The 16873-nt window shown below is 34.6% G+C and overlaps 1 protein-coding gene across 1 annotated transcript in view; it reads left to right on the top strand.

Annotated features, from left to right (window-relative positions):
- Positions 1–16873, top strand: part of KPNA5 (karyopherin subunit alpha 5) — a 39993-nt gene that overhangs the window by 15661 nt on the left and 7459 nt on the right. The window contains exons 8-12 of the mRNA XM_077770858.1: positions 2687–2786; positions 8982–9145; positions 11593–11671; positions 13534–13659; positions 14494–14621. Of these exons, the coding sequence (XP_077626984.1) occupies positions 2687–2786; positions 8982–9145; positions 11593–11671; positions 13534–13659; positions 14494–14621 (597 nt within the window). The remainder of the gene's footprint in view (positions 1–2686; positions 2787–8981; positions 9146–11592; positions 11672–13533; positions 13660–14493; positions 14622–16873) is intronic.

The following is a 16873-nucleotide window of genomic DNA, read 5'->3' as shown; positions in this document are numbered from 1 at the left end:
TTTAGCTATAGAGGGTTCCTTGCAATTCCATATGAACTAGTTTTCAGTGTATAGAAATGGTTAAATTTATTCCTAAGTATTTTTTTTTTTTTGATGCTATTTTAGTGAAATTTGTTCCTGGATTTCTTCTTTGAGATCTAACCTACAGTATATCCTAGGGAATGTTTAATGTGCACTTGAGAAGAATATATATTCTGCCTTTACTGAGTTGAATATTGTATAGGTGTCTTTTATATTTAGTTGGTTTATAGTGTTGTTGAAGTCCTCTGTTTTCTTGGATCTTCTATCCAGTTCTATCCATTATTGAAAACAGTGTATTGAAGTTTCTAACTATGATTGTATCACTGTGTATTTCTCCCTTCAGGTCTGTCCATTTTTGCTTTGTACACTTGACTGTGTTGTTAAGTTTTATAAGTTTTAAATGTCATACCTTCATTATGGATTGATTTTTTAATCAATATATAATATATGTATTTGTCTCTTAAAGTAACTTCTTTTTTATTTTAAGAGAGAGAGTGAGCGAGCGTGGGGGGGAGGGGGTGCAGAATGAGAGAATTCCAAGCAGGTCCTGCATTGTCAGTGCATTGCCAGACTTGGGGCTCAAAGCCATGAACCGTGAATCATGACATGAGCTGAAACCAAGAGTCAGAAGCTTAATCAGGTGAACCACCCAGGCACCCCACCTTAAAATAATGTTCGACTTAAAGTCTATTTGTCTGTTACTAGTATAACTGCCCGGGCTCTCTTTGGCTTACTATTTGCATAGAATATCTTTTTCCATCCCTTCACTTTCAGCCTCTTTTTGTCTTTAAATCTAAAGTGCGTATCTTATAAAGTGTACTATAGAAGCCTTATAGGTTGTTGCTTATTTATTTTTTGCTTTTTTAAAACTGTATTCTGCCAGTCACTGCCTTTTAATTGAAGGCTTTAATCCATTTGTATTCAGCATAAACACTGACAAGGAAAGACTTCTGCCATTTTATTGTGTTCTGTATGTTTTGTATCCTTTTTGTTTCTCAATTCCTTATTGCCTTCTTTTGTGTTTGATTTTTTTGTGGTAAGATATGGTATTGATTCTATTCTCATTTCCTTTTCTGTATATTTTTTAGTAATTTTCTTAGTGATTACTCTAGGGAGTACAGATAACATCTTAAACATACAATAACGTTGTTTAAGTTAATACCAATTTAATCTCAATATTATGAAAAAACTCTGCTCCTGTATATCACTGTCCTATCCCCTTTAATTTGTTATTATCAAAAATAACATTGTATGTTGCTTAACATAGACTTATAATTATCACTATATTTTTTAAATCATATAGAAAAAAGTTGCAAATAAAAACTATTGCCTCTTATATTAACCTATGTAGTTATTTTTAGCAGTGTTCTTTTTTTTCTTAGGGTTTTAAGTTATTGTTTTCTGTGCGTAAGTGTAAGTGACTTTTAGTCACTTTTGTAAAGCAGATCTACTAGTGAGGAATTTTCTCAGCCACTTTTGCAGGAATCTTTTACTTTCTCTTTGATTATTTTGAAGGATAGTTTTAACATGATAGAGAATTCTTGCGGGATATAGAATTCTTAGTTGACAGCTTTTTTTTCCCCCAGAAGTTTAAATATATAATCTCATTGCCTTCTGTCCTCTGTGAATTTCGATGAGAAGTTAGCTGTGATCTTAATGTGGAGTTCCCAGTTAGACAAAACAAAGGCAAGCCCCCTGCACCAGTCCTTCAGGCAGCACCCACATAGATCAAAACGGACAGACACAATTTCTTGGAAACAAGTCTCTTGAGCTCCTTTTTGGAACCAGGAACTCACAGTGGTCAACTCTAGCTTTCTTCTTTAAGACTGCTCAGACTTGACAGGGGATTGGGCAAGGGTAGATTATACTGTTTCAAGCCTACCACATTTTAGCTCTTTCCTAGTTAAAAGTTTTCTTTGTAAACTTTTGATTGTTTTCCAGAGTTGGGGTTAGGCTCCATCTCATAATAATTGTGAGATCATGACCTGATGTGAAACCCTAAGAGTCGGACGCTTAACTGACTGAGCCACGCAGGTGCCCCTATCTTCAAGAGTTCTGATAAAGCTGATTCTGACAAAGGCTGCAAATTTTTTATGTTGCTGTTTATATATATTTTTCTACTGGAGAATAAGCTGCCAAAGTTACCTTCTCCACCATTTTTGCTGATGTCACTACAGAATAGAGATTTTTTTAAACCTAGTTTCTCTTTACCTATAGCAGGTTGCAGATCAAATATACTGATAGACAGTCTATTCAGAGCAAAACATCTCTTCTCAGTAGCTGATCTGCATTCGACTTGACCCTGTATACCTTGCTTCCTAAAAGTATAGTGTATTATTTTCATGGTTAAAAAAAAGTAATTTAATACTCTTTTTAAAGTATATAGAAATAATTCAGTTTTCCATGACAGCCTTTGTTTTGAACATGTTTTATATCTTATAAGAATCCATTTAGATCATATATTCAAGTTTTTAAAAGTAAAGCAGTGATATATTTATTTTTATTTCTGGGGATTCAGTGATATTTAAAATTCCCCTTTCCTAGTTTACCTCTTAGGTTTGACTACCTTATAAAATATACTGAGAATTTTTATACTTTATGTTATAAAATAGCTAAAGAGAAAAAAATGAATGTAAAGTGACAATTTTTTCTTTTTTTTTGGCAGGTTATTAACAAATTCAAACAGACTTACAACAACCAGAAATGCTGTATGGGCCCTCTCAAATTTATGTAGAGGGAAAAATCCTCCTCCAAACTTTAGTAAGGTAGGAGTAAAATATACAAATTAAGGAATCTATCTGTATAAATGTTTAAGTCTCCTTATAATAGATTTTTAGAGAGTGAAGGAACTTTATGCTTTTTCTTAGTAATTATTTTCTTTATTGACTAGACAATATTGAGATATACAGTGGAAAAGAGGTTTCCCTTTTGCTCTTACTTTACCTCATGATTTCCTGTTTGCAACCATTGTCACATTGTGACTTGATGTTTATGTATGTTAGTGTTGACTTTAGAAAACTTCTAGTCTGATTCTTTTCATTTGGAAGAAATTGAAGCCCCTAAAAAGGGTAAGGTGATTCATCTGAGTGTACTATTAGTTGTAAAATTTGAAAAGTAATTACTCCACAGTGGCTTGTGCTTTCCCAATGTACATTTTATCTATTTAGAATATTTTTTCCCATCTGCTCATATTCTGCTAAATTATTATAAAGAGTAGATTATTAAATAATTCCCAATCTAGTTCTGTTGTCTCACCAGTAAGATACTGTTAAAAGTTAGAATGTAGGTAAATTTCTGGGCTGCCATTATACTTCTTCTGAATTCAGTATCTATTAATTAAAGGAGAACATTGTAGCACTCACAAGAGCTCAAAATTTGGTGAGGATTTAGTGATAAAGTTTCTGGGGGCAAAAATAAATTAAGTTCCTAATTCAAAAATATGATGCATGAATTAGTATACCTTCTCATTTATACTTTAACCATACCAGTTTTAAAAATAGATGATTTGGCAACATTTCATCTGAACTGCCAACATGACTTTAAAATCTCATTGGTACCATGGTTCTGTTGATCTTTCACCATACTGCATAGCATGTTATGGGTTCAATCATAGTTAAAATTCTTACACAACTGTCTATGCCTATTTTATTCCATATGTATTGACAAGTGCGTAATATGACTAAAAAGCTAGTTTAGAACATTGTAAAGTAGGCTAAAATTAAAAGGGGGAACAAAATTATTATTTTAATCAGAAATTTGGTTTAATGGATATATATCTTAGAAAAGTTTTGAGTAAGTTGTACCACAGCTCCTGGAGAAAGCATGTTACAAAAAATGTTGCAGCAATGGACTTATTCAGGATAAAAGGATTTTTTACAATTTTCATTTTAATAGTAGAAGGAGAAATGAGTATTTGGACTGGGTTTAATACAAGGAAAAGAATATTATGTGGTACACAGGTACCCCTCAAACAGTCTTTAAGAACAAAACCTGTATAAAAAAGCTGATTATTTGGCAGTGGTCATTATAGAATTGGAAGGAAAGAAAATGTTCATATTTTGTTTGAGGAGATGATAAGGGTCAATTCAACTGATGGTAGTGAATCTTTCACCAGCTGTTTATATGTTTAGACTTGCATATGTAGAATTTGCTTGCTAATTGTATTTATGATTTAAGCAATCATAGTAATACATTTTTTTTTACCTCTTAAAAATGGTGTGGGATAACTATTTTAATTGAGTTTTTACTCTGTGAACTTTGGTTTATGCATTGCTTCTCATTTTAAATTTCTTTATTTAAAATACATTCCTTTTTTGTTTCTTTCCCTCTGGTTTTAAGATAGTGTGCATCTGTATGTGTATATGTTGAAATAATAATTATGAGAGAATAGTTGTAAATGTATAGTTAGTTTAAAATACCATTTTTGGGGCACCTAGGTGGCTCAGTCGGTTAAGCATCCGACTCTGGCTCAGTTCATGGGTTCGAGTCCTGCATCGGACTCTGTGCTGACAGCTCGGAGCCTGGAGCCTGTTTTGGATTCTGTGCCTCCCTCTCTCTGCCCCTCCCCCACTCATGCTCTGTTTCTCTCTGTCTCAATAATAAATAAAAACATTAAAAAAATTTTTTTTAATAAAATGCCATGTTTGGTTTTTCCTTTTTCTCTGCTTAGTAACAGTATTGGGTTATTTTTAAAAATGTTTATTTATTTATTTTTGAGAGAGAGAAGAAAAGAGAGCTCACAAACAGGGTAGGGGCAGAGAGAGAGAGACAGAATCCCAAGCAGACTTTGCACTGTCAGCCTGGAGCCCAACGTGGGGCTCAAAGTCACGAACTGTGAGATCATGACCTGAGCTGAAATCAAGAGTCAGCTGCTTAACCTATTGAGCCATCCAGGTGCCCCTTAAAATATATTTTATATGTGTATATATATGTGTATGTATATGTGCATATTTCCCATTTCGTCTTATAATGTATTCAAAACACATATGTTTGGGAGTTGAGATTCAATACAATTAGTAGTTTTTAGTGCTTCTACAAAGTAATTCTTAAATGAAACTGGCTTTCCTCTCCCCTTCCAAGTATGTGGAGGTAAAGAATACAAAGATCGGTGGTACATTTTGGTGCCACTGCCTTAATTTATACTGAGGTACTGAGAGTTTTACCCACTATTGCTTTTATAGCATTAGTACAAATGTCCACAAAGTGAAAAATACCCATATGTGTTTGTATAATTATGAAAATGGTTTTGGCGTTAAAGATCCCCCTGAAAGTTTCAGGAATCTTCCAGGGGTCCATGGACCACACTTTGAGAACCATTGGCCTACAACTTAATGCTTAACATCTGCTTAATATCTCCCTAATTTCCTCGTCTTCCTTAAATGCTTGCTTATAAGTCACCTTTTCCATGAGCTCTACTCTGACTACTGTATATAATAATGTAATCTGTCACTGCCCGCAGCCACTGACTTCCACATTTTACTCTAATGTTTTTCTCAGCATCCTTTAACATAGTATATATTTTTTAAAATTTATTATACATATTAATTTTAAAGAATATTTATTCCATTAAAATATAAACTCCTCAGAGTTAAGAATCTTTCTCTCGTTTACTTATGTATTCCAAACTTACAGTGTAACATTAATAGGGCTTAAGATTTTTGTTGGGTACTTTTTCTGTGAGAGATCTTTTCTTTATCACTGACTTTTGGTGAAATTTTTATTTTTACAATCATATTTTATATTTTCAAGAATTTTTTTTTTGTTCTCTGATTGCTCATTTATATATAGAGTTCTATATGGGTGTTATATAGCTTCTTTTATGGACCTAGCAAATTATCTATCTGAGGATTTACAGTGTTTTTGAAGTTTTCTTTTTTCTGGTGTCTGTTTCTTTGTATGTTTTTGTTTTGTGTATGGTTTGTCTTGGTCTCTTTTTTTTTCTACTGGGGTGGGTCTCCTCATTTAACTAGTGATCTTGGACACTCTTGACATACTTAGGAGGCAGGCACTAAAAGCTAAATGGAAAATGGATATATAGATGGGTGTATAAACTCATCATTTCATGGACTTCATTATAGAGTTAATTGGGCAGCTAAACCATGTTTTCTCTGAGGAACTCCAAATTTCAGTATGTTTTCTGAGACCATTCTGTTTCTCCAGAGACAGATTTTCCAGTCCCCTACTAGAAAGTATATAGATTGGGTTGAGATGTGGCATAGATAATACTACTGGAGATGTGAGAATTGGGTATTGGAAGAGGGCTGGAGGATTTCTTCAGTCGGTGTGTAAACTTTTACTCTGGAATTTCTGATCTTGCGCTTTATTTCAGCGTTGTCTATGCCTGATACCCCAGTGTTCAGTTACAAACTGTTAACTACAAAAAGTAGTTAACTTTTTGTTCAGTTTCTCCTTAAGATAAACCTCTAGTCTTTGGTAGCATTGAGAATATTAGACACCTACCTATATGATAGAGACCCAGAGTCTAACCTGTTTCTCATTTAGATTTTTAAGCTTTCTTTCTGTTTTAACACTGTTCTCTGGGGCGCCTGGGTGGCTCAGTCGGTTGAGCATCCGACTTCGGTTCAGGTCATGATCTTGCAGTTGATGGGTTCAAGCCCCCCGTCAGGCTCTGTGCTGACAGCTAGCTCAGAGCCTGGAGCCTGCTTCAGATTCTGTGTCTCCCTCTTTCTCTGACCCTCCCCTGCTCATGCTGTCTCTCTCTCAGAAATAAATAAAACATTTAAAAAAATTTTTAAAAAACACAGACCCTGTTCTTCTTCTGTGCCTTCTGTGATGCCTGGTGTCCCTGATTCTTGAGACCCTTTGGGGTAATAGTTGGATGATAAATTAGCTTTCTTCTTCTTCTTTTACATTAGCTTTCTTCTTATTGGTAGCTACCTCTCCAGGCATTGAGGTGCCATCTTTCCCTCTCCATTTATAATCCTGTCCACAATATATTATAGGCAGGATTACAAATGCCTACTGCACTCCTCAGAGATGGGATTTGTATTTCTCTTTCTTCTTTTCCTTGTCCTGAGAAGATAATGAGTCAGAAATGTTTTTATTTTGCTTCCTTTAAAAATTGTAGTACTTCATTTTTTTTCAAGTCAGTAAAAAGATATGGATCAGGTATGCTGAATTTTTTAACTCAAAAATTTATATTTGCTTTAAAAATGATTTACACATTTCTCTGTTCAAGGAAGAGAATGCGTTGGCAAAGGTAAAGGCATGATTGTTTAGGAAGGATACAGTTGTGCAGATTTGTTTTACTAACTTACAAACACATCTATTTTAAGAAACTATTTCTTGTTCCTGGGCCCTGGTATCATCATTACAGGAGAGGGCCCAGTAGAGATGATTGCTAAGTATTTTCAGAAGGTTATAGTTTAGGTCATGGGAGTCTTTAAAATTGAGGTAAAGAAAAAATTCATCTAAAATACTAGAGCATGAGGGGCACCCGGATGGCTCAGTTAGTTCAGTGCTTGAGTTCGGCTCAGTTCATGATCTCATGGCCCATGAGTTAGAGTCCCGAGTCAGGCTCTGTGCTAACAGCTTAGAGTTTGGAGCCTGCTTTGGATTCTATGTCTCCCTCTCTGTCTGCCCCTCCCCTGCTCACACTCTGTCTCTCTCTCTCTCTCAAAAAATAAGTAAGCATTAAAAAAATTTCTAATAAAAAAAATAAAATACTAGAGCATGAAAAAGTTATCATTACTCTTTTTTTGTAGCATATCTAAATTTAGCATACAGCCCTTTTCTGAGATAGACTAAGGGGTACTTTAGGTTGCTGATTAAAAAAGAAAACTTTTGGGGCACCTGGGTGGCTCAATTGGTTAAGCGTCTGACTCTTAATTTCAGCTCAGGTTATGGTCTCATGGTTCGTGAGTTTGAGCCTCATGTCCGGTTCTGCCCTGACAGCCTGCAGTCTGCTTGGGATTCTGTCTCCATCTCTCTTGCCCCCACCCCGTACTTGGCGTGCGTGTGTGTGTGTACATGCACACACTCTTTCTCTCTCAAAAATAAGTAAATGAAAACTTTAAGGAATATAGAATCAATACTGATTATGGCAATAAAAAGAGCCAACATCTCCGTCTCCATGTTTACTATATGCCAGCACCGTTTGAAGATGCTATGTGCATTCTTACTAATTTAACAGGACTGTATTATCCCTGTTTTATGAATGAAGAAATTGGGTTTCAGAGATGTTTGGTAATTTGCCCATGGTCATACAGCTAGTGAATCTAGGTCTGTCTGATTTGAGAAAGGAAAGATCATAGAATTTATTTAATTCAGTTCAGCCTTTGTTTCACAGATTTGGAAACTGAATCTCAGAGAAGTGAAGTGATTAGCTGATTAGTTGTAATATTAATGCTAGGGGGCTTAAGTCTCTGTTGTCATGTGTGTGTATGTGTGTGTTTTTTTTGGTTTTGTTTTTTATTTTTTGGGTTTTTTTTGTTCAGGGTTTCATTACATTAAGAAGTACAGTTTATTAGTGACTTCCATTTAAAAACCCTTCATATTTCTTTTTGCATTTTCTACACCTTTAGTCCGCCACTGTTATTAGGTTTATTTCCAATAATCTACATAGAATAAGTCGGTTGAGATTTATTTGTGTTGGATCATATTCCATGATTATTATATTAAACACTTTTAACATTTTTACTTCCTTCTGTTGTGGCATGCCTTTTTGGGGTGTGTATCTATATGATTTAAACATAGGGGATCTCTAATATGTATTTCATTACCCTAAAAAACTTTAAATTACCACATATCTTTTTTACAATTAATTGGAAACAGTTACGTGTTCATATATCTGATCATAATTTTAAAACAATGGAATGTTTTAATTTCTGTCGTATTTTTGTAGCATTAAATTTTTGTTTTAAAATGAATTTCTATATTTTCCTAAGGAAACTAGGTCTTAGAGAAAATTATTAAATATTGGCTCTTTTCTTTTCTTCCAGGTTTCACCTTGCTTAAATGTCTTGTCACGATTATTGTTTAGCAGTGACCCAGATGTATTAGCAGATGTGTGCTGGGCCCTTTCTTATCTCTCTGATGGACCCAATGATAAAATTCAAGCAGTCATTGATTCTGGAGTCTGTCGAAGATTGGTGGAACTTTTGATGTAACTATAATTTATATGAATAATTGTATGATTGTGTATTAAGTCTAGCAGGTAGAGTAATGGCCTTGTAACTATCTGAAGAGTCACTGTCTTCCGGAAGGGTTAAAAAGCCATCAACTCCACTTTTCAGAATAGCTGTAATGCAGAACTGACCCTTAAAGTTGTATTTCATATCCTCTAGTTGCAACTAATCATTTCATTAAAATATTTCATTAATTTTAATCTCTTTATGAGTGGGAGGGATTTAATTCAGCAGGTATGTATGGAATTCCTATTACCTGCTGGAATGTTGTACAAGATATTGCTAACGAAGTATAGAACACGGTACTTGCTCTCACAGAACTTATACTCTAGTTAATTGTTCATTACAGTAATTAATTTATGTAAAAGTCCACGTAATGAAAACATTCAGTATTTCAGTTGTGTTAGTATTTCACTTGCCGGGCTGTTATTCCTACCTGATTTAAAAAGAACAGATTTTCTATAAAAGAAGTTAAAAACCTGTGAGACAATTTGTTTTAAAAAGATAGTTTCTTGGAGTGGCTGGGTGGCTCAGTCAGTTGAGCATCTGACTCTTGTTTTCAACTCCAGTCATTATCCCAGGGTCATGGGATCAAGCAAGCCCCTTGTTGAGCTCTGCACTGAGTGTGGAGCCTGCTTGGGATTCTTNTTTAAAAAAAAAAATATATATATATATATATTTTTAAAGTTGGTTATTTCATCCTTTTCTTTTAAAAAATTTATTATATTCCTTCTTTTTGTCAAAAAACCAAACAAGGCAGACAGTATAAAGAAGAGAGGTCTGATAATAAGGGGTTGTGGCTCCAGTCTGAGGACAAGATCTAATGAGGGTATCAGGACTCAAGCTTGAGGGTGGCACCCACTAGACCAGAATAGCAAGCAGGCTGGAGCAAGGTTTGGAGCTAACACATGATGCATAGCAGCCTAGCTGGATCAGAAGATTGGTCATGTGTAGGGAGATTATGATAAAAGAAGCCATTTTCTTATTCTAAGAGAATGGAGATTCAAATATGGAAGGGAGGAAAGCCAAAATAATCTTGTGGCATTAGATTAGAACTGGAGATTTGAATGTGAACTCATGGCTTTTAACATAAAGAGATAGATGTAGAAGTAAATGTATATGTAAGTGTGTGTGTGTGTGTGTGTGTGTGTGTGTGTGTGTGTGTGTGTATCCTCTTACAGGGCCTGGGAGTAGAGACATATCTATACTAAAAGCTGAACACACCACATCTTGGTTTTTACTACTGTTTGTTAACAGGAACCAAACTAACTTATTGAATAAAATAGGAGCCCATGAGTCCACACTAAAATAAGTAGGTAGATCAATAGATAGAAAAGACATGTAGTTGAAATAATACTAGAAAATCGTCTTTGGCAACAATATTAATAATAATTCAGACAGTACATATCAAGAAATGGTGAAAGAAGTGGTAAAAGTGGGATAAGGTATGGGATTTTACTTAGTCTAAAAGTATATTCTCTCGGGGCGCCTGGGTGGCTTAGTCGGTTAAGCGTCCGACTTTTGCTTAGGTCATGATCTCGTGGTTCGTGGGTTCGAGCCCCGCGTCGGGCTCTGTGTTGACAGTTAGCTCAGAGACTGGAGCTTGCTTCAGATTCTTTGTCTCCCTCTCTCTCTGACCCTCCCCTGCTCACGCTGTCTCTCTCTCTCTCTCTCCTAGAAATAAATAAAACATTAAAAAGAATTTAAAAAAAAAGTATATTCTCTCAAAAATATTAACTATAGGGGTGCCTGGGTGGCTCAGTCAGTTGGGCGTCTGACTTCGGCTCATGTCATGATCTCATGGTTTGTGGGTTCGAGCCCCGCGTCGGGCTCTGTGTTGACAGTTAGCTCAGAGACTGGAGCTTGCTTCAGATTCTTTGTCTCCCTCTCTCTCTGACCCTCCCCTGCTCATGCTGTCTTTCTCTCTCTCTCTCTCTCAGAAAAAAAAAATTAATTATAAAGGGAAAAACAGTAATGTTAAAGTGGAGAAATCTGATAGATACCATCGTAATTGATTAGAGTTCAGCACCACTATTGGAGACAAAACATAATCAGATGCTATACTATGTAATGAAAAGACTATAGCATTTGTGATGTCTCAGCTAAAAGTATATAAGTTGTGTCTTAATCATTGGAAACATTGGAGAAAACCAGATAACTGGCTTATCATCATCAAAAATGTCAAGATCGTAAAGAAAAACAGGAACTTTTTTGAATTGAAAGAGACTAGAGACATGACAGCTGGGTGTAATACATAATCCTGGATTAGATTCTTTATTATAGAGGTGTTACTGGAGTAATTAGTGAAACTTGAATGGGATTTCTGAGTGAAGAGTATACAGAAATTTTTGTCCTATATTTGCAGTCTTTTTTGTAAATTTTAACTCTTCTATAGCATGTAAGTTGATTTTTTTTTAATTTTTAGGCACAATGATTATAAAGTTGTATCACCTGCATTAAGAGCAGTTGGTAATATTGTGACTGGTGATGATATTCAAACACAGGTGAGTTCAGATTTAATATGATAAATCGTTAACATAATGGATTTTAAGAAATGCGCCTAGTTTCATACTACTTGGTTACATATTAATCAAGACTTTAGCATTGCCATAACTAAACAGACATCTACAATGTAATGGTAATAAGCATATTCTTGATAAGTGATCAACCTCAAATACCTTTATGTGGGGGTGCCTGGGTGGTTCAGTCGGTTGGGCATTCAACTTTGGCTTACATCATGATCTCGCAATTTGTGGGTTTGAGCCGTGCGTCAGGCTCTGTGCTCATAGCTCGGAGCCTGAAGCCTGCTTCAAATTCTGCGTGTCCCTCCTCGCTTGCACTCTGTATCTCTTTCTCTCTCAAAAATAAATAAACATTAAAAAAAAACCTCTATGTGAAAGCACTATTCTAGATTTATATTGATGTAAGGAAATAGAAGAAAGAAGGTTGGCTCTTGAGGGATTTCTAATAAAATTGAGAAGAAAATATGTATTAAAACAAAGTAAATTGCCCAAGTTAGTATATGTTTAATGAGAGCTGATTGGTCAGTAAATGCTATAAAGATTTTAAGAAGCGATCACTGTGCTGAGAAATCTTTGTAGATTCTATAAAGGGGTTCTAATTAAAGCTGTATCTTAAAGGTGAAGAAGAATTTAAGTAAACCAGAAGAGATTTATATGACCATAGGTACAGAAATAGACATGTAAGTTGTGTTTAAGAGACATTAAGCTTGACTGGAAGAGGAACTATCAAGGAGAGGGTGATTATAAACAGGTTAGAATGGATTGGTTGGAAATGGGAGTACCTTTTTTTAGTAGATTGAAGATCTAATTTATGAGAAAGGAATGGAAACATTTAACTACATCTGTCTGTGTCTGTCTTTCTGTCTTTTGGAGAGTGGTGAGATACCAAAAAAGTGTAATATCAAGATTACATCTGGGGCAGTCTTTCTTGAAGACAGGAACTTAAACTCTGTAACATATTAGATTTTCCTTTGTTCGCCATCATAAAATAACCTTAAACTCTGTAACATATTAGATTTTCCTTTGTTTGTCATCATAAAATAACCTTTATTCTAATTTACATATTATCTTTCAGTTTTAATTTTTTCAAGTCCTGTTTAGGTACTTATGATAAATAGTTGATTCTTAGTAATTGATAGTTTCTAATTTGAAATGGCTCTTTAAATGAGAATGCCCTTTAAATGTATACTCTTTACAGCAAAGTTTTCATATACTGCTTCATGCATTCTTCACCAAGTAAGTTTAATATAAATCATTGTGGGTATTCTGAAAAAAGGAACATAATTATGCCATGGAATGAAGAATGTAAAGAGACAAGCAGACACATACTATTTTATAAAAGAAAAGTAGACATTTTAATGAAAAAAATTATCTTATTCTATACGTTGAGTTTTTTTGTTTTGTTTTGTTTTACCATTTATAGAAGCAGGTACTTTCGACCTGTTTGATTTTTTTCCCCCATCATTTTATTTGGTAAACCTAGGGGTCAGATCCTGACCAGTCACTAAATTCTCTCTTCAAACTGTTATATCAGTTGAACTCTGAGTGTATTCCTAACCTTGAAGGGTACACCTCTGAGTGTACTGCTTATTCGCATTTTGGTGGTTTGACAGGGCACTTTACTGCACCAGCATTAGATGAGTTTTGGCAAAGAGGGAGAGTAGAAGATAGCAAAAACCTAAATTTTACTTTGAAAAGAATCTTTTCCTAATTTAGTTTTTCAGATTGGTTTTTATATTTCTAAAATCATTAGTGTTTTTTGGTTTGTTTTTGCTTTTTGGGTGTTTTCTTTGGTTTTTTGTTGCTATAAAACTTTCTGTTTCCATTTCTGATTTTTGTTTTAGGTAATTTTGAATTGCTCTGCGTTACCATGTCTCTTACACTTGTTGAGTAGCCCAAAGGAATCAATCAGAAAAGAAGCATGCTGGACTGTTTCTAACATCACTGCTGGAAATAGAGCTCAGATTCAGGTAAATACCTTTCAGATCTAAGAAAACAGCAAGATTTCATGAGTCAGTTTGGATAAAAGTCAGCATTTTATCAGGGATTTTTTTTTAGTGAGTTACTTAAGATTCTTGAGAAGTATTTTAAGGAACATAGCCTTTTCTCCTCTAAAGTAATAACATTCATTTGTAGTAGTCTAGTGAGAATTGTGTGTGTTTGTGTGCATAAAATAGCCTACAGTGCTGGACACATATGGCTAGTCTTTAAAAAGGATGGATTAGGGGCACCTGGGTGGCTCAGTCGGTTAAGCGTCCGATTTCGGCTCAGGTCAGGTTCTCATGATTCATGGGTTCAAGCCCCGCATTGGGCTCTGTGCTGATAGCTAGCTCAGAGCCTGGAGCCTGTTTCAGATTCTGTGTCTCCCTCTCTCTGATCTTCCCCTACTTACAATGTGTCTCTCTCTCCCAGAAATAAATTAAAAAAAAAAAAACCAAAACACTAAAAATATAAAAATTAAAAAAAATTTTTTTAATTAAAAATAAATAAATAAAAAGGATGGATTAATATTAGTTTTAAGTAAATTAGGTAATGATCTTCTTCTCTAAGCTTTTAAGTAGTGATTAGAATCTTACCAAGCTTCTTGAGTCAAAAATTACTTACCCATTTTGATCAGTTACCCACCTTGTGCTTTATCACCTTTAAAATTAATATTCTGTTAATATATTCTCCAATCATGAAAGTTGAAAGATTAGAAAGATTACCAGAGGTTTTTCCAAAAAGCCTGACATTTTGAAGCCACGTACTAATATGTTTAAAACAGAATTCACATTGATTATGCTGTATCAATTTTTCCTCTGCAGGCTGTTATAGATGCAAATATTTTTCCTGTTTTGATTGAGATTCTTCAGAAAGCAGAGTTTCGCACCAGAAAAGAAGCAGCTTGGGCTATAACTAATGCAACATCAGGAGGCACTCCAGAACAAATAAGGTATGATAGAAATTTTTTTGATATTTTTAAAAATGTCAATAAAGCTAAATGAAGTACTATATACATGTTATTTGTTGATGAAACTAAAACATTATTTCTAAGTCAGTTAATAAGCATTTTAATATGAAATTAAAGCTTTTGTTACATCAGTTATATTATTCACAGTTTTTTTTAAAATTAAAGGATAATTAACATTCTCTTTGGCAGACTATTTATGAAAAATCAGAGATTAAAAATCTGAAAAAGAATAGTCTATATTAATTTGCAAAATTGTTAGGCCATCAGAGTCACATACATGTAACTTTATTATATAGAAATGGCTAATGAATTTGAGCATCTCTTATTTAAAATAACATTAAATAGACATTTGTTTGTATAGTGATGTTCTCCTAATTGGTTATTAGCCTTACATATGAATGGGGTCTTTTATTTTTTCTTCTCTATGATAACTTTTTTAATCTAAGCCTTTTCTTTTTCATTTACTTATTTTACTAACAACATAAATAGGTACCATGGGCTTTGAAGTCAGGCTGCTTTCAAATCCTGTTCCCTCAGTAAAAGTTGTGTGACCTTGACAAAGTCATTTTGCCTGTCTAATCCATAGTTTCATCATTTAAAAAATTTTTTTTTAATGTTTATTTTATTTTTGAGACAGAGAGAGCTTGAGCGGGGGAGGGGCAGAGAAAGAAGGAATCACAGAATCTGAAGCAGGCTCTAGGCTCTGAGCTGTCAGCACAGAGCCCAACATGGGGCTCGAACTCACAGACTGCGAGATCATGACCTGAGCCGAAGTCGGCCACCCAACCAACTGAGCCACCCAGGCTCCCCTCTTCATTTTTTAAAAAATTCATGTATTCATCTTGAGAGAGAGCAAGCAGGGGACAGGTAGAGAATGAGAGAGAGAGAAGATCCCCTGTAGGCTCTGTGCTGTCAGTTTGGAGCCCAACATGGAGCTCAGTCCCACGACCCATGAGATCATGACCTGAGCCAAAACCAGGAGTCGGACAGTTACCTGACTGAGCCACCTAGACACCCCCAGTTTCTTCATTTTTTAAATGAATTTGATTAACAGATAGTTCTTTACGGTAGTATCATGATAATTAAATGTAATTCATACATTTAAATGCTTAACATGGTGCCTAAACATTACATTCTCTACTAAGATTAGCTGCTGTTGTCATTATTATTTGTAATCATCACAACTTTTATGATCAGAATGATTCCTGAGTTTCTTTTTATATTGTGCATTTACCCTCCTTTCCCCCATAACAAGGTTCTACCTTGCACTTGTATAAATGCCTGACTTCCTACAGATTCTTGTTCTATGGATTTGTCTGTGAAACTCAGGACTTTTTAGGTTTCTTGAAGTGCCTATTTAGGAAGTATTTTCTGGTGGGTATTTGATATGTTTCTTCTTAAAAGAAGTAGTCAGGCTACTAGCTACTTTACAAATCACTGAGAAGATTTTGTCTATTATTGCCTTCACTTGTACTGTTATCTTGCTGTCTTAGATTAGATTTATATTTCTACATGATACATCTCTCTCTACTTTTATTTTCCATTCTACTTGTTTCATTACATTTCCATTTTATTATGTTAGGAATATAAGCACTAATAAAACAAAATCTTTACTTTGTTCTGGCTTGCATTTTTTTGTATACTAATGTTTCTCTTATCTGCTTTGGGAACTAAAGTTTCTTTGTTCATCTACAAATACTTGTGTTTTTTCAATTTATATTCATTATTATGTCTAGTCCATATGTAATTACTTAGATTTATTTGTGTGAATCAAGTGTCCAAACTGAGATGATTATTTTTCTAACCATTTTCACCATTTAATTAATTCTACATATATGGGAAGAGACCTTAATCTCAGATTAACTTCAGCATGCATACTAGTAATATTTATTGAATATCTGATATTGCCAGTCATTGTGCTAAGTTGTTCAGTTATTGAGTACCAGGAGTGTATCAGATATTTTCATGTGTTTTATGTCCTTTAGCTTCATACTTCTATGAGATAGTCATTCAACAAATATATTGATCAATGGTAGTATAGTACATGGCAAGTGAGTGCTCTAGTGAAGGTATGTAGTTTTTTAAAAAAAGAGTGGAAACTAACTTTTATTGAATGTTTAACTCTATTTTTACAGCCATACTCTGAGCTTGGTTATCCCCATTTTAAGATGGGGAAACTGAGGCACAGAGGAGTCACTCAAAGTCACACAACTAATAAGGAGTGGATTTGGGAC

The sequence above is a fragment of the Crocuta crocuta genome, unplaced genomic scaffold (genome assembly GCF_008692635.1).
Source record: "Crocuta crocuta isolate KB4526 unplaced genomic scaffold, BGI_CrCroc_1.0 scaffold562, whole genome shotgun sequence".
NCBI lineage: Eukaryota > Metazoa > Chordata > Mammalia > Carnivora > Hyaenidae > Crocuta > Crocuta crocuta.
Note: the sequence above shows the minus strand (reverse complement) of the source record. Positions and strands in the feature narration are given on the sequence as shown.